The 25,205-nt window shown below is 42.3% G+C and overlaps 2 protein-coding genes across 5 annotated transcripts in view; both read right to left on the bottom strand.

Annotated features, from left to right (window-relative positions):
* On the bottom strand, positions 1 to 2,817 carry LOC102929541 (toll-like receptor 8). The gene is given in 2 exon segments (XM_037889702.2): positions 1 to 1,512; positions 1,515 to 2,817. Coding segments are annotated over 2 exon segments (2,772 nt in total). The 3' UTR covers positions 1 to 43.
* A 4,499-nt stretch (positions 2,818 to 7,316) lies between these two features.
* Positions 7,317 to 25,205, bottom strand: part of LOC102929320 (toll-like receptor 8) — a 49,513-nt gene continuing 31,624 nt past the window's right edge. For 3 of the 4 annotated variants that reach the window (XM_043537819.1, XM_043537820.1, XM_007060256.4), the window contains exons 3-4: positions 16,452 to 16,643; positions 7,318 to 13,094 (exon numbers count right to left, since the gene is read on the bottom strand). In XM_043537819.1, the coding sequence (XP_043393754.1) occupies positions 9,969 to 13,088 (3,120 nt within the window). In that variant the 5' untranslated portion in view covers positions 13,089 to 13,094; positions 16,452 to 16,643 and the 3' untranslated portion in view covers positions 7,318 to 9,968. Of the gene's footprint in view, positions 13,095 to 16,451; positions 16,644 to 17,767; positions 17,785 to 25,205 lie in introns of all 4 variants that reach the window. The other variant, XM_043537821.1, reaches the window with a different exon arrangement.

The following is a 25,205-nucleotide window of genomic DNA, read 5'->3' as shown; positions in this document are numbered from 1 at the left end:
ACACCCCTTTGGAAAGGCTGCCGACCCCTGGGCTAACCTCTTTCTATATACTGTACACCCCATCATCTCGCATGCTGTTATCAGTTAGCACTGCACTTTTTAGTCTTTGCCAGAAAAGGCCTTCAGCGTGTGGATTCTTAGGCCAGTCAAGAACAGAGCTCTTGCAGATCTTCCTCCTCAGCCTCAGGTACTGGGAATGCTGTAGCACCAGCTCCAGCAGAGTAAACACAATCACATCCGTATTCTCATCCATTAGCCTCTGCAGAGCGATATAAAAAGCAGTTTTAAAGTTCCCATTTTTCACATATCTTTTGGTTAGAACAAAGATGGTCTTTCTGCTGTGATGGATGCTCTGTGCAAGGTTGTCAATGACAGCCTTTCCCGGCTCCCAGTCTCTTTCCTCCAAACAAAGCAGAACGTGCTTGTCTCCGTTTTCCTCTAGACGAAATCGTAGTTCATTTATTACCCAGTCAGTTACTGTCGCATCCTGAGTATCATAGGCGATGTAAGCATCATAGAGAGCTTTGTCTTTGGCTGTAGATTTGTATCCTTTTAATTTTGCTGCACAAATATAGTAAGTATACCAGACATCCCAGTAAAAAAAATGTTTTGTAACAGCTATCAACATAATGTTAATAACAACAAAGAATGAAATATAAAATAATGTTGCAGCATCTTCCTCCGAAGTACAGGCATGCAGACCAGCAGAGACAACGCTCTTTTTTCTGTGCTTATCAGGGATTGCACAGTTGACTTTTGTTGCTAGCTGTGGTATATAAATATTACTTGACTGTATCCGTTTTATGAAGTCACTATTTTGGCAAGTGCAGGCAAAAGGGTTGCCTTTTAACTTTAAATATTTTACACCTTGTATTTGAACCAGTGTTGACTGGTTCATATATTTTAGCTTGTTGTGACTCAGATCAGAGAACAGAAGGCTGCCATTTGTATCTGAAAAGTCCACAGCAATCTCTGAAATCCTGTTACCCCTCAACAGCAGAGACTGCAGGGACTGTTTGAATGAAATATGAACAGTTCTGAAATTATTTTGACTCAGGTCAAGCAGCTTCAAATATTTCAGTCTGGTGAGGTTTGCAAAGATAAACACTTGCAGTCTGTTGTTGTTTAGGAATAGCTGTGTTAGGTTCAGTGGCAGGCTCAGGAATGCTTCACTAGGGATTTTTAAAAGTCTATTGTGGGATATATCAAGGTATGTTAGACTACTGAGATTCTTTAAAAAATGTATGTATCTTTCATGTTTGTCACCCCATAAAATATCAAGGCAGTTTCCTTTAAACACTAATTCCTGAAGGGAATTGCTGCTTAACTGTCTGTCTGTCAGTGTGGAAACAGCATTCCAACTTAAGTTTAAAACCTTTAGCTGAGGAAGTCTTTCAATAAATGCCAGTCTAAGTGTGACTCCTGCCAGGCGAAAATAATGCTTGTTATGGGTCAGGTCTAACACTTCGAGAAGTTTCATTTCATTAAATGCAAAACCATAAGCCAAATCAATTTATTATTTGATAGATCTAAATATTTGAGTTTGGTTAGATTGAATTCAGTGCCATTGAAAGCTTGGTTAATATCATTTGAAGACAAATTCAAGCAGGCTATATCATTAAAACTTTTAAATTGATTTGGATTAATGAAGATGAGGCTGTTTGAGCTCAGATCCAATGCTTCGCCATATGAAGAACACTGGGGTCTAAGAATATAATACAAGAAATGGTCTATTTTTTTGTACTTTTGTGTTACTGAATGGCTCGACTGGCCTTCTCGTTCCAGAATTAGATGGCAATATGTTGGGAATGCCTTTTTTCCAACCAGTTCTAAAAGACAATTATTGTCCTCTACAAAAGGTGATAGTCTGTTATCTGTTAAGTAGATTTCTGTGAGGTTACTAAAATTCTGGAATACAGCAAGCTCAATTCGTTTAATAAAATTTATCCCAAGATCAAGGATATTTAGCTTTTTTAGAGCAATGAGAGGTTTTAAGTGCTTTTCACAAAGGTCTTGGAAAACATAACCTTTAAGATATAATCGTTTTAAAGAGACTAGAGAAGAAAAATGTTGTGAGAGGTTTAGATACCGTAAGTATACTTTTTCCTCAAAGTTGAAAGATAAGTCACGTTCCTCTAAAGAAGTCAACTCCCGTAAGAATTTGCCAGAAGCTATTTCATTTTGTAAATAGTTAAATGCCAGGTGTAGCACCTTTCGCTGTGTCATGTTCTGAAACCAGATGGCTGGTACACTTGTAAGTGAGGTGCTGGTGAGAACCAAAGTCTTTAATTTGTTAAGATTTTGGAAAGCAAATTGGTGTATTTGAATGGAAGAGTATATAGTGCAGGGTTCACATGGAAAGGGGGCATTATAACATCTTGGACAGTTCCTGCTTAGGTCAAGAAGGTGCAAATTAACCAGTTCATTAAAATCACCCTGGCTGATTCTTGTTATCTTGTTAAAGCCAAGATAAAGTTCCCTTAGAGATGAGGGCAAATTGAGGGGCACTCGGGTCAGGTTGTTGTAGGAAAGTGACAGCACAGTCAAATTGGTGAGGGCCACAAAAGCCTGATCCTGTATTTCAAAAGTTTTTCCACAGGGATTGCTATAGTACCAGTTCCGATCCATGTAGAGTTCCTTCAACTTTTTGAGTTCTGAGAAGGTGTTGTTCTTAATAGAAACTATTTTGTTGGCATTCAGCTCTAATGAGGTTATACTAGGTGAGAGACCTTTGGGTACTTCTTGCAGGTGATTGTGACTGTGAGCTAATTTCTCTAATTTTGTTAAGTTTCTAAACAAGCCAAGAGGCTGTACCATTGACTGATTTATTGCATTATAGTTAAGGTTGAAACTATAGTAAAAAACAAAATTGTCAGACATATAGATGAATATGATTTGTTGGGGAAGAGTGAACATAGTTTTTGTAAAGGGAAATCATGCCTCACCAATCTACCAGAGTTCTTTGTGGGGGTTCAACAAGCATGTGGACAAGGGGGATCCAGTGGATACAGTGTACCTAAATTTTCAGAAAGCCTTTGACAAGGTCCCTCACCAAAGGCTCTTAATCAAAGTAAGCTGTCATGGGATAAAAGGGAAGGTCCTCTCATGGATCAGTGACTGGTTAAAAGATAGGAAACAAAGGGTAGAAATAAATGGTCAGTTTTCAGAATGGAGAGAGGAAAATAGTGGTGACCCCCAGGCAGGGCCATCCCTAGACAGTGTGGTGCCCTACACAGCCCCAGGCCTCCCCAGGGCTGGGCAGGAGCAGGCTTGGGGGGGCAGAGGGGAAACCGCTCCCCAATACTCACCGGCGGTGTGGCTGGGAGCCGGCGGAGTGGAGTGGGCTGGGACTGGGTAGCTCTACTTTCCACAGCCCGGTGAGTGCCGGGTGGGCCCGACCCTGCACTCACGGGGCGGCGGGAAGTGGAGCGACCCGGCCCCAGCCTGCTCCACTCTGCTCCTTGCCTCCCAGCCTTGGGACTTGGGGTCAGGAGGGAACCACCCCCCAGCACTCACCGGCGGCGTGGCTGGGAGCCGGAAGAGAGGAGTGGGCTGGGACCGGATCACTCCACTTCCCGCCGCCCAGTGAGTGCAGGGCACGCCAGACCTCTGCTGCAGTCCCCTGGGACGTAGCTCGGGGAAGGGGTGGAGGGGGGGCGGGGCTGGGGCAAAGAAGGGGTGGAGTCTTTGGGGAAAGGGTAGAGTGGCGGTGGGACGGGGGTGGAGCAGGGCTTGGGGCAGCTTTCCTGGCCAGCTCAGCCGGCTGGGGGATTGGGCTGGCTGCTGGAGCAGCACACAGCTGCGTAGGGCACCAGGAAATTTGGGGCAATTTGGTGCCCCAAATTTCCTGGTGCCCTACACAGCTGCGTAGTTTGCGTATGGGTAAATGCGGCCCTGCCCCCAGGGGTCTGTACTGGGGCCAGTCCTATTCAACATATTCATAAATGATCTGGAAAAAGGGGTAAACAATGAGGTGACAAAATTTGCAGATGATACAAAACTATTCAAAATAGTTAAATCCAAAGCTGACTGCGAAGAGTTACAAAGGGATCCCACAAACCTGGGTGACTGGGCAACAAAATGGCAGATGAAATTCAAAGTAATGCACATTGGAAAATGTAATCCCAACTATACATATGAAATGATGGGGCTCTAAATTAGCTGTTACCACTCAAGAAAGAGATCTTGGAGTCATTGTGGATAGTTCTCTGAAAACATCCACTCAATGTGCAGCAGCAGTCTATAATGCTAACAGAATGTTGGGAATCATTAAGAAAGGGATAGATAATAAGACAGAAAATATCATATTGCCTCTATATAAATCCATGGTACTCCCACATCTTGAATACTGTGTGCAGATGTGGTCGCCTCGTCTTAAAAAAGATCTGTTGGCCTTGGAAAGGGTTCAGAAAAGGGCAACAAAAATGATTAGGGATATGGAATGGCTGCTGTATGAGGAGAGGTTAATAAGAATGGGACTTTTCAGCTTGGAAAAGAGACAACTAAGAGTGGACATGTTAGAGGTCTATAAAATCATGACTGGTGTGGAGAAAGTAAATAAGGAAATGTTATTTACTCCTTCTCATAACAAAAGAACTAGGGACCGCCAAATGAAATTAATAGGCAGCAGGTTTAAAAGAAACAAAAGGAAGTATTTCTTCACACAGCACAAGTCAACCTGTGGAACTCCTTACCAGAGGATTTGGTGAAGGCCTAGACTATAGAAGGGTTTAAAAAAGAACTAGAGAAATTCATGGAGGATAGGTCCATCAATGGCTATTAGGCAGGATGGGCAGGGAAGGTGTCCTTAGCCTCTGTTTGCCAGAAGCTGGGAATGGGCAACAGGGGATGGATCACTTGATGATTACCTGTTCTGTTCATTCCCTCTGAGGCACCTGGCATTGGCCACTGTCAGAAGACAGGATACTGGGCTAGATGGACCTTTGGTCTGACCCAGTATGGCTGTTCTTATGCTCTTAGATGAATGACTCATTAATAACAATAGTGGCATCTGATGGAGCATTTATGCTCTATTTTACCATATGCTAATTAGTGCACAAACCTACAATAATAACGTAATTAAAAAAGGACCAAGTATTTCATAAAATATCATGACCTGAACATCATGGATTCAAGCTGTTTGTTATTTTATAAACTTGCCATCCACAGTTAAAAAGTGTCCAGAGGGGGATGAATGTTATTTTGGATGATTTTGGTGTGCAGTGATAAACACTGTCTATATCAAGTATCCTATGTTATTATGAAAGCGTCTCAGGTACTGTTTCATACTTCAAAAGCAGTCATAAGGTTACATAAGAAGCAGAACCAAATGATGTTATACAAATTACAATGACTGGAAATTAAATGACCACAGTCCTCAGCTATACCCGGTGTCCACTGGCTACAGCTGAGGGAGGCGGGTATAGTTGCAGCTCCCCAATCCTGGAAGTGGCTAGGGACCAGTTTGCTTTCAATATAGTTTACAGCAGCCCCGCTCTAAACCAGGGTTTCCCAACCCATGAGTCTCTACCCAGCATTGGGTCACCAGAATGTGTCAAAGGGTTGTGTGGGAGTCCTGGGACGGCGTTGAAAGGCAGCTCTTTGTGGCTTTGGTCCTGTGGGGCTGGCTGGGTTCAGCTCCCCACTCCGGGTGTTGTGACCTGCTGCACAGGGCTGCAGTGCTGCTCAGGTTTGACCTGGACACCCTTCCATCCTGATCATAGGGGACCCAGGCCAAACCTGAGCAGCATGGAAACCCTGCAGGTCACAATGCCTAGAGCGGGGAGCTGAGCCCAGACAGCCCCACAGGTCTGGAGCCACCACTCTGGTTCCTTTGGTGTCTTTATTTAGTATTTTTACATGGGAGTTTGGGCCTGACTTGGAGGATCTGGGCCCTAGTTATTTCAGTGAACTTAGGGCCTAGTCCAATGTGCATGTGGAGCACATGATCCTGTATATGTACAACTATCTTAGCCTTTGCAAACATTGTCAGTTCTAGCTGGGTATTTATTAAAGTTGTGAGTGAATTTAGGCCCTGAGGATCATTGCATTAATAGCTCTGGCGTGGGCCATGTCTAGTGCAGATGGTGGGGAAATTTCTCCATTCAGCTCAGCCACTGTTCACCCAAACTTCTGCTATACTGCCCCTGTCTCTCTTGAGCAAAGACTGTTAGTCATAGCAAGTAGACTGAATTATTTGGTGGCTATGCCTTGTTCAGAAATAGGAGCTAGATTAAGACCAGTAAACATAGGGCCTGATCTCACATCCAGTAAAGTTGAATCAATGAGCAGGGGATCAGGCCCACAAACTAAAGCTGCTGTATTAGCCGACTTTACGACTGAGCTCTTTTATTTGCGTATTGCTGACTAACACCCCCAAATTACACCTTTGGTTATAAACACTCGAAAACTTCACATTCACCTCCAATAGATACCAAAAAGCAATGTGCAGCTCAACGTCATCAAATTAGCATTCTAGTACAAAGTCTTCCTGGTAATTGGGTGCCCCTGTGTCAACAGATCAACTGGTCTCATTCACACATTCAGAAAATTATTCTGCTTTAACAACACTGAGGTCATAGAATCATAGAATCATAGAATAACATAGTTGGAAGGGACCTCTGGAGGCCATCTAGTCCAACCCCCTGCCCAGAGCAGGACCAATCCCAACTAAATCATCCTAGCCAGGGCTTTGTCAAGCCTGACCTTAAAAACTTCTAAGGAAGGAGATTCCACCACCTCCCTAGGTAACGCATTCCAGTGTTTCACCACCCTTCTAGTGAAAAAGTTTTTCCTAATATCCAACATAAACCTCCCCCACTGCACCTTGAATGGTCACTGTTAATGTTTTGAGTGTGAGTTTGATAAGTTGGTGTATGCATTGCTTTTCAGTATCTATCTGCTGGGGTGGATGTGAAAGCCTTATGGAGAGTGGTAGTGTGTTACCAACAGTGCTTTTGTGGGCAACACAAAAGTGCCAAGGAACGTAGGAGACTTTTCCCCTAACTTCTTTCCATACATTTCAGTTGGCTGGGAGTGTCCTGAAGCAACTTTAGCTATCATTATGTGAAGTTTTTGTGTGTTTCTTTCCTACCTTTTATATATTTGTAAAATGAGAAGGCAACTCATACCAGATTGCCTGGTAGCCTTGATGAATAATAAGGCTGTGAGATGCATGGGAATATAAATTACAGTCAGTAGAGATGAAATTTGAACTCATTGTCTCTTTCCTAATTCAGGGGGCATTCAACTAGACTACAGGAATATTGTGGGGGAGCAGGGTTGCATATGTGAGTGTGTGTGTGTGTCAGTCTCTGGCATCACTGAATTAATCACACAACAAGCACAGATTAGCACATTTCTTTTCGGTTATGTAGGAAATTACAAATCATGACACAGGTTAAACTCCCTTATGTATAACTGCCATTGTATTAATCACTAAATGAACAGAAGAATGAAATGCAGATCCCAGACTGTTTTTGTTTTCTTTTAAAGAGCATCCAGAAAAAAGGTGAAACAATAAGGTGAAAAACTTCAAAAAAGAGGGGTCATTTTGGAGCTCTTATTATTCTTTCTGTATCAAACCAGTTTTCATCAAATCCCCAGGAAAAATACAGATAGTTCCGAAAGTTTACTTTCTATATTTTGTGTGTTGCTATTTTATTGAGAATGTAATCAAATAGTTTTAATGCTCCTGTTATACTGAACACTCAATCTTAACAAAGGAGTTGCAATCAACAACTCCATCATAAAATGTTTGCCCCTAACATTTTCCCAATCTGCCTGCAAAAGTTAAAATTTAAACAATGTTGCATCTCTAACTCCTTGATCAGGCGATTCAGCAATCACCAACCCAGGACTCTGATAAGAAAGAGTTAGGACCTGATTTTTAAATGAATTTAGACATCTAAAGATACAGATAGCTGCCTAGTGTGATTTTCAAAAGCACCAAGGTGCCTAACTTCCAATTCGGTGCCTGAGTGCTTTTGAAAATCCCATTAGGTGTCTGTCTACTTTAAAAAGCTAGCTCTTAGAGTCTGATTCAAAATCCATTGAAGTCAATGGAGAGGTTCCCACTGACCTCAGTGAGCTTTGGATCAGATCAATATTGCACTGTTCCTTAGCTTTCGTTGTGAGCTCCATTCCTGTAACCTGAAATCAGCAGCATATATGCCCTCTCTTTTTGTTGCCAATTAAAGAATAAAGGATAGAAATTGTAGCAGGGTGGAGTAGGAAATCAAATGTTGGAGCTGACAGCCTTGACAATGTCTGTTCAATAAAGAATAAAAGATAAGCAGCAAAAATGATTAGCAGTGATAAAATTAGAACCAAATGTTAATTTTAATACAATGGATACAATGGAGTTTTTTCTAAAAACCCTAAGAATTGCTAGATATTTACTAACTTTAAAATATATATATTTTATATATATATATGTGAAAATGGAAAGTTCTCAACTTGTTCAAATAGAAATAGACAGTCTTATAACTATACCATTTACTTACAGAAATGAAGAATTCTCACTAGTAGAAAGAGATACATGGATAATAATGCGTTCTTGCGGTAAAGAGCATGTCCATGGAAATCAGTTGCAGAAGCCTGACTTGTACATCATTGGAGAGTAGCAGAAAGTCTGCCTTCAAAAAATCCTTTTCTCTAGCATATCAAAAATCACTGCTAGCAAGAAATTAAATGTGAAATTCTCCATCTCCAACTATGTCCGGGGTTGGAAATAAACATGTATTTTTAAATAAACATGTATCTCCATGTATAACATTGCTACAACAAACACCTGTATAAATCTATGCTTCGCCAAATCCTACTTTCCTCCCTTGGTATAGAAATACTGCACCAGTTGTTTGTGAACCAAATGATAGCTATAATGCTGTATCAATAACACTTGCACGTTCCTAATTATACATTTACCTAGATATTTATTCTTACCTCAGTATATGCACATTAACCTTTATGCCCAATTTTGAATTTACTCTTACAATCACTAGTGAACAGTTTCTAAAGAAAATATAGTTGACAACACAGAAAAAGGAAGATTGGTTATTAGGAACCATAGGCCAGTGGCCAGAATCAGTCTATCTGTTCCTTTACATGAGGTGGTGTAACATATAAAAATTAATGTCTCATACATATATAAAAAGACATTTTACTAACAGTGTAACAGAAAAAATATGAAGCAATGGCAGATGTCTGAATGACATAACGACACAAAGAAGGCATCAACTCCACAAAAAACTTTCTAGTGTCATTATTAAGATAGCATCATAAATGTGCACCATGCCTGAGAAAGGATTAAACCTGCCATACATGCAGCAGGGCCTGGCCCCCAAGTAGTTGACATTCTGAAGGCAATTATTATGTAAACATAAATTTTATAATAGAATGTTGTATTTCATTATTAATACAAATTTATATAAATTTCAATAAATAAATGAATAAAGTTGTAATAAATGCATTGCCTATAAAGATACAGAAAAAAGTGACTGTCTGATCAAACATTGCCTTGTTAGAGAATAAACTTTCTTCCACTACTGAAAAATGTAGCACAGGAATAGAAAGAAAAAAATACTGTTTATATGCAGCAAGTTTGTGCATGTTATTAATTCTATCTCTATGATTTTATATCCGCTCTTTTACTTTAACCTCGTAAAGCACACTTTCTTCAGTACAATATAGCAGTGTAACCGGTACATTCAACTGTAAGTACTTACCATAGAGTACACCCCATAAAACTTTAAGAAAACCTCCCAAAGTTTTCTAAGGTGACCAGTGATGTTGGTTGTCTAGCAAGGGAGAACCTAGAGCAGCCTGATTTTCAGAAAATGCTGAACAACCCCCCTTCCCCTCAAATTAGGACTCTTTTTAATGCATTTAAAATTTGGCACCCAAATACTGAGGCACTGAAAAGCACAAGTTACTTTTTGAGAACTGAAGCTAACTGTTGTAACCCCTTTCTATATACTGTACACCCCATCATCTCGCATGCTGTTATCCGTTAGCACTGCACTTTTTAGTCTTTGCCAGAAAAGGCCTTCAGCATGTGGATTCTTAGGCCAGTCAAGAACAGAGCTCTTGCAGATCCTCCTCCTCAGCCTCAGGTACTGGGAATGCTGTAGCACCGGCTCCAGTAGAATGAACACAATCACATCTGTATTCTCATCCATTAGCCTCTGCAGAGCGATATAAAAAGCGGTTTTGAAGTTCCCATTTTTCACATATCTTTCGGTTAGAACAAAGACGGTCTTTCTGCTGTGATGGATGCTCTGTGCAAGGTTGTCAATGACAGCCTTTCCCGGCTCCCAGTCCCTTTCCTCCAAACAAAGTAGAACGTGCTTGTCTCCGTTTTCCTCTAGACGAAATCGTAGTTCATTTATTACCCAGTCAGTTACTGTTGCATCCTGAGTATCATAGGCGATGTAAGCATCATAGAGAGCTTTGTCTGTGGTTATAGATTTGTATCCTTTTATTTTTGCCATACAAGAATGATAAGTATACCAGACATCCCAATAAAATAAATGTTTAGTAACTGCTACCATCATAATGCTAATAATAGTGGAGAAAGAAATATAAAATAATATTTTTGCAACGCTATCCAGAATGCAAGCATGCAGGTCAATTAAGAGAACGCTATGCTGCCTTTGGTCCTCAGGGTTCATGCAAATGACATTTCTGGCTACTTGTGAGATCGGAGTTTTGGTTTTCTGTATCCATCTTATGAAGTTGCTGTTTTTGCAAGTGCAGTCAAATGGATTCCCTTTTAATTTTAAAACCTTCAAATGTTGTATAAGTCCTGATAAGAAAGTTGACTGATTTAAGACTTGCAGTTCGTTATAACTCAAATCCAGGTACAGGAGGCTGCTGACTCTCTCAGGCAACCCAACAACAATCCTGGAAATCTTGTTCTCCCTCAGCAGCAGAGTCTGGAGGGACTGTGTGTAGTTGTACTGGATATCAACAGCCTTCAGTTTGTTCTGACTTAAGTCAAGCAACTTCAGAGACTTAAAGTATCTAAGATTTTCCCAGCTGAGGGTATGTATTTTGTTGTTATTTATATACAATTTAGTTAAGCTCTGAGGCAGATTTTGGAAAGCCCTAGTGGGGATATTTCGAAGTCTGTTGTATGAGATATCTAGATGTGTCAGCTTTTTTAGATGCTTAAACAATTGTATGTGATTCATTTCTCCATTTTTCCATAAGATATCAAGACGGTTTCCTTTGAAGTCTAGTTTTTGAAGGGAGTCACTCCTTAGTTCAAATTTTGTTAGGGCAGAAATGTCATTCCAGCTTAAATTTAAAATTTTTAAGTTAGGAAGGTTTTCAGTAAATAGGAGCTGATGTGCAAAACCTGTCACTAGAAAATAGTGCTTGTTATAGCTAAGATCTAATACCTCTAGGTTAGGTAGTTCTTTAAATGCAGAGGAACTGGTCAAATCCAGTTTATTAAATGAGAGATCTAAATATTTGAGATTAGATAAATAGATTAATTCAGTGCCATTGAAAGCCTGGCCAAGGGCATTTGAAGACAAATTCAAACAAGCTATATCCCCAAAGCCTTTAAACTGATTTGGGTTAATGAAGAAGATATTGTTTAAACTCAAATCCAAGGCTGTGCCATATGAGGTACAAAGCTGGTGAAGGAAGTCACATGATTGCTTTTTTTTATCAGAATATATGACAGGAGGGTTCAACTTGTATTTCCACACCAAGGTACGATGATAATTGATCAAATAGTCCTCTTTCTCAAATGATTTTAAAAAAACATGCTTTTCTGTTTGTGGGAATATTTTGTTTTCTTTCAAGTATATTTCCGTGAGGTTTCTAAAAGCCTGGAAGACAGACATATCAACTCTTTTAATAAAATTTATTCCAAGGTCAAGGACATTTAGCTTTCTCAAAGCAAACAAAGGTTCCAAGTGCAGTTTATCTAATTCTTTGAAGACATAACCTTTAATATATAATTGTTTTAGAGATACTAGAGAAGAAAAGTATGTTGAGAGGTTTAGATATCGTGAGTATATTTGTTTCTGGTAGTTGAAAGATAGGTCAAGTTCCTCTAAAGAAGATAAATTCTGCAAGAATTTTCCAGTAGCTATTTCGCTCATTAAGAAGTTAGATGCAAGGTGCAGCACCTCTAGCTCTGGCATGTTTTCAAACCAAATAGCGGGTACACTAGTGAGTGACATGCTGGATAGAACCAAAGTCTTTAATTTTTTAAGATTCTGGAAAGCCAGAGGATGTATTTGAATGGCAGAGTTTCCAGTGCAGGGTTCACAAGGAAAAGGTGTATTGAAGCATTTTGGACAGTTCCCACTTAAATCAAGAACTTTTAGATGAACTAGTTTCTTAAAATCATTTTGACTGATGTTCTTTATCTTGTTATGGCTCAAATAAAGTTCTTGTAGTGACACAGGCAGTTTGGGTGGCACCCGGGTCAAGTTGTTGTAGGAAAGTGACAGCACAGTCAAACTGGTGAGGGCTGAAAGAGCCCCTTCTTCCATGTTGAAAGGTTTTTCACAATCATTACCATAGTAACAGTTCTGGTCCATATAGAGTTCCTTCAATTTTGTGAGTTCTTTGAAAGTGTTCTTGCTAATAGTAACAATGTTATTGGACTTTAGACTTAGCGAAGTAATGCTCGGTGAAATCCCTGCAGGCACTCTGGTTAGCTGATTGCCATTAAGATGTAATTCCTGTAAGTGTCTTAAGTTTGAAAAAGTTGCATCTAGTATTTGTAAAGGTTTTGGAGACAAATCAAAATTAGATTCTTCTGGCTTAACATGCCAATTCCAGTTTAATTTAAAAAATGTAAGGTCCTTAAAGTTGTGAAAATCCTTCTTAGAAATCACTTCAATCCAGTTGAAAGACAATATCAAGCCAGTAACATTTGTATATATTTCCTGAGGGACTGCTCTCAGCTTTTGTTTACTGCAATCAAGGAGAATGGAGGAGCTATTCTGTTTTGCTTTTATTTTACAAGGTAGAACCTTAGAAACCCATTGATGATGAGTGGAGAGACCAAACTCAGGTTGAATCAGGAGGAGTAAGAAGAACAGGTTGTGGGGCATGGTAGCCATATTTACCTAATTAAAAAGAAACAAAGATTAGTGGTTTTGGTATATTGTTGATGACAAGTGCTGTTCATGCACATATAATATTTCACATTGTAATCTTAATAATTTTTAAATGTGTGTGTCCAAACCACAAAAATACAAACAAAACATACTGCTAGTATAGTGTACAGGTAGTTTGTGGTTATTATCAAAATTGACCAGCAACATAATTTCAGTTATTTTATTACTGTTGTTACATGCACTATATGCTGCCCAAAATGGAATAAATAAATTTTTAACAGAAAGTACTATTTCTGAGGGAAATTTCTGTTAAGTTCTTTGAGCAAGAAGGACATTGTAAGATTTTGACCAGTTGTAATCATTACCCTGGTTTTGTTTAATCACTACTATACTTTTAGTATTTTAATGAAAAGGGTTAGGGTGTGGAATATTTAATAAATGCTTCCTTTATCCAAAAGGCTAATTAATCGTTGATGTTAAATAAGTGTTTACAAAAACAAGCGGAGAGTTTTAAACAGTCTGACTAAAAATCCCTTCAGCTTTCACTCTCTTGGCTCTTGTGATGTCTCCATTGCACTACTTCTCCTGTCATCATAAGACTTGCTTAGATGAGGATTTTGAGGGCCTTAGCTAGCACCTATTAGCTAGCATGTGTTAACAGCCTAGTATAGACATGGCAGTGTGCCTTTAGCATGTATAAAGTGGTCAAATTAAAGTTAAACCCTACTCTAGAGATCAACTTGTAGAGTGTCTTTAAATTAATTAGGTGAGAAATGCCAAGGTGATCCTGGCAGGCAACCCACACTCGGTGCTGCAGAGGAAGGCAAAACAAAAAAACCAAACCCAGGTCCCCGGCGATATGACCTGGTGGGAAATTTCTTCCAGATCCAAAATCTGGTGATCAGCTTGACCCTGAGCACATGAGCAAGACACACTAACCAGGCATCTATGAGAAAGGATTCTCTGTGCCACCTCAAAGCATCAGTCCACTCTAACCAGTGCTCCATCTCTCGCCACGGCTGATCTCTAATGCTTCAGAGGAAAGTGATAAATTATATCTATTCGGGGACACCGTCATAGGGCCTAATCACATGAGCCACAATATCAGAGGCTCGTTCACCTGCACATCTACCAATGTGATATATGCCATCATGTGCCAGCAATGCCCCTCTGCCATGTACATTGGTCAAACTGGACAGTCTCTACGTAAAAGAATAAATGGACACAAATCAGACGTCAAGAATTATAACATTCATAGACCAGTCGGAGAATACTTCAATCTCTCTGGTCACTCGATTACAGACCTAAAAGTGGCAATACTTCAACAAAAAAACTTCAAAAACAGACTCCAACAAGAGACTGCTGAATTGGAATTAATTTGCAAACTGGATACAATTAACTTAGGCTTGAATAGAGACTGGGAGTGGATGGGTCATTACACAAAGTAAAACTAACTCCCCATGTTTATCCCCACTCCCACCCCCCACTGTTCCTCAGACGTTCTTGTCAACTGCTGGAAATGGCCCACCTTGATTATCACTACAAATGGTCCTCCCCATCCCTCCGCTCTCCTGCTGGTAATAGCTCACCTTAAGTGATCACTCTGGTTACAGTGTTTATGGTAACACCCATTGTTTCATGTTCTCTGTGTATATAAATCTCCCCACTGTATTTTCCACTGAATGCATCCGATGAAGTGAGCTGTAGCTCACGAAAGCTTATGCTCAAATAAATTTGTTAGTCTCTAAGGTGCCACAAGTCCTCCTTTTCTTTTTGCGAATACAGACTAACACGGCTGCTACTCTGAAACCTGTAATTATAACTGTGCATCTGGGAAAACAAATTCTTCCTGATCCCCGCAGGCAACCAGCTGAAGCCTGAAGCATGAGATCATACCACTTCTCAGCCGTCTCTTCAATAAGCTGAAAAAGTTGATCTCTTTAAGCCTCACATCATAAGCCTTGTTTTCCAGCCCCTGGATCATTTCTGTGGCCTCCATTGAACGCTCTCTAGCATTTCTTCATCCTTCTTGAAGGGCAGACACCATGAGTACACATGTAATCTATTAGCAATCTGACCAACGCTGCATACAGAGGCAAGATCACTTCCACCTGAATTTCCTCTATTTATACATCCCTGGATCACAGTACCCCTTGTTGCCACAGCATAGTCCTGAGAGCTCCTGTTGAGGCAATTCTCTGTGGTGACCTCTGAATCCTGTCCTAGTAACTGCTTTCCTCTGTCTTGGAAATGCTTCGGGGAAAGTAGGTCCATTAATTAATGAGAAGGGGAACAAAATGGTGCCTCAGCAATGGCTGAGGTTCTGAACTTTTTCTTTAACGAGAAAAATATACTAAAAGATCATATCACACAGTACACTCTCACACACACAAATAAATGCATACATGAGATTTTAACTCAATGTATTGAGTTTTTATAGTGTTCTTAGTAACTCCTATGGGAGCCACACAAACAGGGAGCTGGGACCTGAAGTGAGTACAGAGGCTCAAGGCAATGATCTCCAAAGTAGGGTCTTAAAGTTAAGCTCCTAAATCCCATATTTACACCCATAAAAAAGTGGCTTGATTTTCAAAAGCACTAATCATTTAGCAGCTGCCTTCAATGAGAGGGGCTGAAGGCTCAGCACTTTTGAAAATCAGGCCATTTATTGAGAAGTCTAGCTTTAGGCACACGGTTCAGAAAACGTTGTCCACGTCCTTCAAGTAGATGGTTCAGCGTCTCCAGCAGATCCCTTCTGCCAGTCACAGATTTGGAGGATGAACCACTCTCTAGTCTTCGGAGTCCAAACTCTGTCACCTTCCTTTGATGGCAGAATTTGGAGGCAATTCCTTGATCTCATAGAGTTTAATTCCTGTGTGTAGAAGAATCTTGCTTTGTGTAAGGCCTTCAGTACTGTCCCACCTCGTGTGTGTGTGTGTATACACACACACACATACATACAATACTCAACTGATATTAAAATATCTCCTGATTTCAGGTTCAGTATGGGTGTATGTAAGTGAGTGTGTATATACACATGGACACACGGACACACATTAAACAGGAGATTAGGAGATATTTTGAATACCAGTTGAGTATTGTCAAGAAAGGACAGATACTATGCTACAAATCATATGCATTAAAAACTTGATGAGAGCATATCCTAAGAAATAACAAGAAGTTTGGCACAATATGTAATACTCCTGTATGAACATGTCTAGATATCACTCTGTCACACACACACACACACACACTGGCACAAGCTCACAAAGAGAGTGAGAGAGAGAGAAAGTAATAGTCAAATACATTTGTGTGAAAGAAGAACTGTTGAACTGTGAGTTTCAGTAGAAGGATTGAATCACTTACTTGCGGCAATGAAGAATCAACACTAGCAGCTAATTAGATGATTCTAGTGTCGTGGTGCAGTCAAGAGAATGTGCACTTTCCTATGTGGTCTTCTACATTGTAGACTGGCACAAAATCTGCCTTCAGGGCATCTTGTTAAGCGATACAGATAAATCGTCTCATTGAGTGGTTTGCATGAAATACCTTCTCCATCTGAAAGCAGGTGCAAAAGAAGTATGGATGATGGTTAGAGAGACTATTCCAGCGTTAGGGTTGAGGCACATGATTTTCTTTACACCAGCCCCCACAAAACAGGAAGTGAAGGGGAGGTAAAGAGGAAGGACCAAGAGTAAGTAGAATCAAAAATTAGGAAATATGAAGAGGGTGACCAGACTTCCCATTTTTAAAGGGACAGTCCCATATTTAAGCCCTCCTGCAGCTGTCCCGACTTTTTCTTAAAAACGGGCAAATTGTCCCGTATCTTCTGTCTCCCTCCCCCATCAGTACCGGCGGGTCCTGCTGCTGGCCGGATCCCTACTCGCCAGCCGCCCGCCCACCAGCGGTGAGTGAGGGAGGTGTGGGGGTCGAGTGGCTGACGATGGGGGTGGGTGTGTAAGGCTGGTGGCGGGGAGAAGATGCAGCGCGCGGGGCCAGCCACTTCCCCTGCTGGTCCGTCAGTGCAGCCCCTGCCGCGTGTCAGCTCTCAGCCAGCAGGGCCCCGCCCCCTGTCCCGTTTCCAGCTGGCACTGGCTGCAAGCTGCGGTGTCTGAGTGCAGGCAAGTGCCAGGCGGCAACCGATTACGTGTCACTTCTGCTGACCACCCAGCAGCCCTTTATGTGCTCCCCCCTCTCGCTGTCCTCTCCCTGCTTTGCCCCTTCACCACCTCAGCCCCGTTGCTCCTCCATATCCTCCCCGGCAGGGCGTGCTGCTCCCAGCGCTGTGCATAGACCCAGCCCCTGGTCAGAGCGCTCAGCTCACCAACACCCGGGCTCCTTCAGGCTCCTTCCTTCCCCCACTGCCTCTGGCTGGCCCAGCACCCTGGGAAAGCCCAAGACCTCTGGCCTGGGGCGCTGGCCAGGAAGAACTGAGCCCTGCATGTGCCAAAGCCCCACACAGTGCTGGCACGGGGAAGCCTCTCCACCCCTCAGCTAAGCTCTGGAGTGGTGTGGGTGCGCGGGAGGGGGCGATTTCGAGCCTGTTCACGCCCTGAACCTGCAGGTTCCATAACAGTCCCTGGGGCTTAACAAACCCATCCTCCCACCCCGCCCTGGGTCCTGCCCCCAGGGAGCGTGGGTCTGCTCCATCCCCTAGGTACCCTCCTCCCCTGCTGAGCCACCTCTCTGGTGGGGTTTGCTGAAGCCCCTGCAGTCAGGTTCCCTGGGCCCTGGTACACAATGCATCCTTAGGGCTTAACCCCTTCCTGCCCATGCTGTAGCCAGAGGTGGCTGGCTTATGTTGATGGCCAGCAGCAGCCTGGAGGTGTTAGCTGCCTTTCAACACTATGTAGGCAGTAAGGGACAAGCTGCTTCCAGCCACACTGGCATGGGGTGGGGGGTGAGGGGAAAGAGAGAAACTCTGCAAAGACATGGGCCAGGTCATCCCTTCCCTCCCGCACAGTGCCAAAAGGCTGCTGCTGGCCACATTCTAGTGTGAACCCTGGCAGAAATCTGGGTTGGGGGAGGAGTGACCCTGGGTGCCCTTGCCACCACGTGTTGCCTCAGGAAGACGTGGTGCCAGGTACTAGGGGAGGTGGGTCTGTCCCAGGAGCCCAGCCAGGCATGGAGGGTGGAGAGCACTGGGCAGGGAGGGTCGGGTCGGTTGGTTACCCCCCTCACCACCCCCACCCCCCTCGCTGTGTGAAAGAGGTATACGGAAGTGTGTGTGTGTCACTTCTCCCTGTGTGCATGTGCGGGGGTGGAGAGAAATAGGGGTGTGTGTCACCCCTCCCCATGTGAACCCTAAAGCCTTAAAGAGAAGAAGGTGAATAAAAAGAATCCAACTACCCAGTATTTCTTTTTAACAGGGACTCAGTCAACTTGATGTTAATATGAATGTTTGTACTGCATAGTTCTGATTGATCGCTTGAATACGAGTAATTTTACCAGGTGTCCCATATTCAGCATAGGGAAATATGGTCACCCTAAGTATGAACTACATGTCTACATGGTGAGGGGGGAAAATAAAGGCTCAGACCAGTTATGGTCAATTAAACATCACATGGAATTATTCTACAAGACTAGGGGTATATTCCTGTGGCCTGGCTGAATTCCAGTTTTGATAATTACATTCTCCTTACATAAATTCACCGTTTAGTTTTACTAGAAGTTTTTGTTCATTCCTCTCCTGTGACACTGTTGTGTAATGCTGCTAAGATAGAATAGCTACCGTACTTGTAAAATTCTTTAAAGCACTTTGGGATCCTTTAGGGTAGCAGTTAACCATATTTAGAAAATGCTATTCGTTATCAGGAACTTATGAAAGCGAAAGAGTATGACTAAAGAGCAATCGTAGAAAAGACAAAACAACATTAGATGTAAAAATGAGAATAACACATTGAAACTAACAACAAAGGAGAGAGAATGACCTGGAAGTAAAAGAGAGCGGCATTAAAATTAATTATTTAGTAAGGAAGTAAAGATTTAAGTGGTTGTTTCATTTGAAGTCAAAGCTAAATGTTGGTCATAGCATGATCTGTGGGTTTTGTTCTGTTTTTTGCTGGAAAAGATTCTTTGGGGGTGCCAACATTCTATGCATTACTTAATTTGCCTTCTCCACTTATCTGTAGGCCCTATGTCATGGCAATCCTTCCTCTAGCCAAGGGAGACAGATATGGCTATGTCCAAGGCCCATCAGCATGATCTGGCCAAGAGTCATTCGACAGTGAGGTAATGTACTCCCTTTTAAACAAGAGGCTGAGCACTCTGCCTCCATAGCAGCTCAATTTATCCAAAGGTGTCCAGTCCGATTGGAAGCTCTCATCATCAGGTGTTTTTGCAAAGCTGCACTAGACCAGCTCCCAAGCATTGTTTATTATTTGTATCACGGTGGTTCCCGGAGGCCCCACTCAGGACCCATTGTGCTAGACACCCTAAAGGCAGATAGGAAGACATTCTTAATGGAAATTGTGTACAATGCTGGGCACTGTAATGAAAAATTCTACCAGACCTGTTAACCAAACTCTTCGGTAGAGCAAGACAACAATTCAGGATAAAGAATATAGTTGGGAAATGTAGTTCCCTTTTCCGTTGTCTTCTATAAATGTAGACGTTATTCATAATTGTTTGCCAAATAGTTTAAGCAAACTGATTTCAACCTATGGATTCTTTATGATTATGATGATTTGGTATTTGAGTTAACTTTACTAGTCCCCTAATATGGCATTGTTTCTGTTCCCTGATTGGCAACCAAAGCTTAATACATAAAAGCAGTGCCTAATTCACACCCCTGAGCAGCATAACATATCGATTGAAGCTGTAGTATGGCCATCGCTGAAGTCAGGAGTAGGACGGAGTGTGGAATCTGGCACATAGACTCGGTTGCTGCACTGATGCACTTATTTGAGGTCTGGAAATTCTGCGTTACGGTGAGAGAGCCTTACGAAGCTCAAGCTATGTATTTTATTAAAGTGAAGGTTAGGACACTCTCTCTCGTGCAAAAGAGTTTAAACATTGGAACAACCTACGTAGGGATGTGGTGAATTCTCCATCATTTGAAGTCTTTAAATCGAGTTTGGATGTCTTCCTAAAAGATATACTAAAAGAGAGAGGCATTAAAATTAATTATTTAGTAAGGAAGTGAAGATTTAAGTGGTTGTTTCATTTGAAGTCAAAGCACCAGAAGCTATGGACTTTATGCAGGAATTACTGGGTGAAATTCAGTGGCCTGTGTTATGGAGGAAGTCAGATTAGGTTAGATGATCACACTGATCCCTTCTGGCACTAAAATCTATGAATGGTTTCTATTGCTCCTCTGCCTGACTGGTATTGCCCTGCTCATAGGTTTTTATGCCAGAGGAGGAAAGTATGAACTGCCAAAAGATTAACAGGACTAAAACATTGTACCTAGGATATTTAAAATTTTTTGCACGAGAGAGAGAGTGCTTGGATTGAATCCACAGATCTTTATATATGTCATATTAACATGTACCAACCACACACCCCTTATATACAATATATTCATGTACCTTTGTTAGTCTCAATGTATTAGCTCTCTTTATGGTAGATATCTGGTCTACAATTGGCCCGAAACACTGTCCAACTGCTTCTATGAAGTTGCCCCCACAAACGCAACCATGACAGGTTTCAGAGTAGCAGCCGTGTTAGTTTGTATCCGCAAAAAGAAAAGGAGTACTTGTGGCACCTTAGAGACTAACAAATTTACTTGAGCATAAGTCTTCATGAGCGACAGCTCACTTCATCGGATGCATGCAGTGGAAAATATAGTGGGGAGATTTATATACACAGAGAACATGAAACAATGGGTATTACCATACACACTGTAATGACAGTGATCAGGTAAGGTGAGCTATTACCAGCAGGAGAGCCGGGGGGAAGGCGAGGGGCGGGAAGAGAACCTTTTGTAGTGATAATCAAGGTGGGCAATTTCCAGCAGTTGTCAATTTGTTAGTCTCTAAGGTGCCACAAGTACTCCCTTTCATGTAATATCAAGTGTCAATTATCCATTCCAGACTAGATTGTATACAACATTATTTCATATATTTGCCAAGTGCATGGTTGAATTTACTGTTCTCCATTTTTCAGCTCTTCTTTTCACTACAATCACTGTAGATCATAGTAACAGTGTAGTAATTGAATGTGTTCCCAGTGTAAATAATTAATGACTGAAGAATGCTGTGAATATGTAAAGTGTTGTTAATAACATTTATTTTATTAAATAATATTTATTAAAATATTATCAGCAAAGGATACAGTCATCAATTTTGTGCATCAAAGATAACAGCCATTTATGTGAAGTTTCACACATTTGTTTGCGTTTTGCACATATTGTTAATTTTGTTGCACATTTTGCAGTCCATATTTTTTCAAGGAATTTTCAAATTCAATCAGTACATACTTTAATTATAGATACTTTTGTGTAATATTTGGTTTTGCTGTCTCCAATCTGGGAAGAGATAAAGCCAATTAATATCCATTTGGATTGTTGCATATCTATTGCTGAGTATTGGGAACACTTTGTTGAATTTTGCAGTAGTTCTCTTGACATAAAATTCATTATATAATGATAATTTAAACACAGAATCCCAAAATATGTTGAATTATTTAAAATACATGCATATGAAATGTATAACAAAAGCTACAGATTTCATTTTCAATGTTCATTAATAAAATTATTCATTTGTCAAATTACTAATATCAGAAATAATGTAGGGAACTTAAAGGAACAAAAACTAGTTTGTGCAACCATTGTAGTCCAAGAAATGACTATATTTCTTTGCTCTCACATTTTTGTTATGTAATCTTACATTTCGTGTTTCTTTTGAACCATTTAAATACCTTTAGTTTGTCTTTAAAGGTCTTATTTTAAAAAAAGCTATCCAGCATGTCACTCTTTCTAATCTTGTGATTATAAAAATAACATTTATTGGCTATTTTTTTTCGCTCTTCTGTTTTAAAAGTTCTTGTGATGAGTTCAAGCATTGTTTTGTGTACAAGAAATAATTCTTTTGTTTATTGTATAAGTAGAGAACAATTTGGGGTAACATTGTAACACATTCAAAGTGCCTCAGTGACTTAGGTGTCTAAGTCCCATTGACTTTCAATGAGACATAGCCCTGGTCTACACTAGGAGTTGAGGTTGAATTTAGCAGCGTTAAATCGATTTAACCCTGCACCCGTCCACACGACGAAGCCCTTTTTTTCGACTTAAAGGGCTCTTAAAATTGATTTCCTTACTCCACCCCCGACAAGGGGATTAGTGCTGAAATCGGCCTTGCTGGGTCGAATTTGGGGTACTGTGGACACAATTAGATGGTATTGGCCTCCGTGAGCTATCCCAGAGTGCGCCATTGTGACCGCTCTGGACAGCACTCTCAACTCAGATGCACTGGCCAGGTAGACAGGAAAAGGCCTGCGAACTTTTGAATTTCAATTTCCTGTTTGGTCAGCGTGGCAAGCTGCAGGTGACCATGCAGAGCTCATCAGCAGAGGTGACCATGATGGAGTCCCAGAATTGCAAAAGAGCTCCAGCATGGACTGAACGGGAGGTACGGGATCTGATCGCTGTATGGGGAGAGGAAGCCGTGCTATCAGAACTCCGTTCCAGTTTTTGAAATGCCAAAATATTTGTCAAAATCTCCCAGGGCATGAAGGACAGAGGCCATAACAGGGACCCTTAGCAGTGCTGCATGAAACTTAAGGAGCTGAGGCAAGCCTACCAGAAAACCAGAGAGGCGAATGGCCACTCCGGGTCAGAGCCCAAAACATGCCACTTCTGTGATGAGCTGCATGCCATTTTAGGGGGTTCAGACACCACTACCCCAGCCATGTTGTTTGACTCCTTCAATGGAGATGGAGGCAACATGGAAGCAGGTTTTGGGGACGAGGAAGATGATGATGAGTTTGTAGATAGCTCACAGCAAGCAAGCAGGGAAACCGGTTTTCCCAACGGCCAGGAACTGTTTCTCACCTTGGACCTGGAGCCAGTACCCCCCGAACCCACCCAAGGCTGCCTCCCGGACCCGCCAGGTGGAGAAGGGACCTCTGGTGAGTATACCTTTTAAAATACTATACATGGTTTAAAAGCAAGCATGTTTAATGATTAATTTGCTCTGGCATTTGCGGCTCTCCTGGATGTACTCCCAAAGCCTTTGCTGGGGAGGGCAGCCTTATTCCATCCACCATGATAGGACACTTTACCACTCCAGGCCAGTAGCATGTACTCAGGAATCATTGTAGAACAAAGCATTGCAGTGTATGTTTGCTGGCGTTCAAACAACATCCGTTCTTTATCTCTCTGTGTTATCCTCAGGAGAGTGAGATATCATTCATGGTCACCTGGTTGAAATAGGGTGCTTTTCTTAAGGGGACATTCAGAGGTGCCCATTCCTGCTGGGCTGTTTGCCTGTGGCTGAACAGAAATGTTCCCTGCTGTTAGCCACAGGGAGGGGGGACGGGGGAGGTGCTAGCCACGCGCTGGGGGGGAGGCAAAATGCGACCTTGGAATGAAAGCACATGTGCTATGTATGTAATGTTAACAGCAAGGTTTACCGTGAAAGAGTGTACCCATTGTTCTATAAAATGTGTCTTTTTAAATACCACTCTCCCTTTTTTTTTCTCCACCAGCTGCATGTGTTTCAAGGATCACAGGATCTTCTCCTTCCCAGAGGCTAGCAAAGATCAGAAGGTGAAAAAAACGCACTCGCGATGAAAAGTTCTCTGAGCTCATGCTGTCCTCCCACACTGACAGAGCACAGACGAATGCGTGGAGGCAGACAATGTCAGAGTGCATGAAAGCACAAAATGACTGGGAAGAGAGGTGGCGGGCTGAAGAGAGGGCTGAAGCTGAAAGGTGGCGGCAGCATGATGAGAGAAGGCAGGACTCAATGCTGAGGCTGCTGGAGGATCAAAGTAATATGCTCCAGCGAATCGTCCCAGACCTGCAACACCATGCGGTCCCACCAGTCTGTGCTTGTTTCCCGAGCCCAGAATTGGCGTTCCACCGCATGAACCTGCCCCATTAGCACCATGATGCCCACATTGCCAGGGCCCGTGATTTGAAAGAAATCTGTGTCCATGTCCTCATCACTCTCGTCACCGCTCTGACATCGCCTACTCTCCCGGTATCGCTTTGCCAGGTTCTGGTGCTGCATATACTGCTGGATAATGCGTGTGGTGTTTAATGTGCTCCTAATTGCCAAAGTGAGCTGAGCGGGCTCCATGCTTGCCGTGGTATGGCATCTGCACAGAAAAAAGGCGCGGAACGATTGTCTGCCGTTGCCCTGACGGAGGGAGGGGCGACTGACGACACGGCTTACAGGGTTGGCTTACAGGGAATTGAAATCAACAAAGGGGTGGCTTTGTGAGAAACTGAATGGCCCCCCTCAAGGATAGAACTCAAAACTGGGTTTAGCAGGCCGTTGATTTCATGGAGGGAGGGAGGAGAAAATGAATACAAAACAAATCTGGTCTATTTCTTGTTTTGAGCCACTTTATCTATTTTTATACATCTCGCTGACAGCAAACTGTGCAGTTCGACCGCTAGCCATCGTCATCTCCTGGGTGCTCGGCAGAAGACGGTGCAATATGACTGCTGGCCATTGTCTTCTGCTGGCTGCTGATTAAAAGACAGTGCACTGCCGGTAGGACTCAATCGCCATGAGCCAAAACTTAAAAGGGAAATGACCTGGTTGAGTCACTCCCATGTTTGCCCAGGCGCCCCTGACCTCGTCGAGGTTGGTTAAAAGAGCACCCAGGACTACGTCGACGACGGCTACCAGTCATACTGCACTGTCTGCTGCCAAAAGGCAATAAACTGCTGCGTGTAGCAATGCAGTACCGTGTCTGCCAGCACCCAGGAGACATACGGTGACAGTGAGCTGAGCGGGCTCCATGCTTGCCGTGGTATGGTGTCTGCGCAGGTAACTCAAGAAAAAAGGCGCGAAACGATTGTCTGCCCTTGCTTTCATGGAAGGAGGGAGGGAAGGGGGGGGCCTGACGATATGTACCCAGAACCACCCGCGACAATGTTTTAGCCCCATTAGGCAGTGGGATTTCTACCCAGAATTCAAATGGGTGGTGGAGACTGAGGGAACTGTG

Source organism: Chelonia mydas, chromosome 1, assembly GCF_015237465.2.
Source record: "Chelonia mydas isolate rCheMyd1 chromosome 1, rCheMyd1.pri.v2, whole genome shotgun sequence".
In the NCBI taxonomy this organism is placed as follows: Eukaryota; Metazoa; Chordata; order Testudines; family Cheloniidae; genus Chelonia; species Chelonia mydas.
This window is presented reverse-complemented; position numbering and strand designations above follow the sequence as displayed.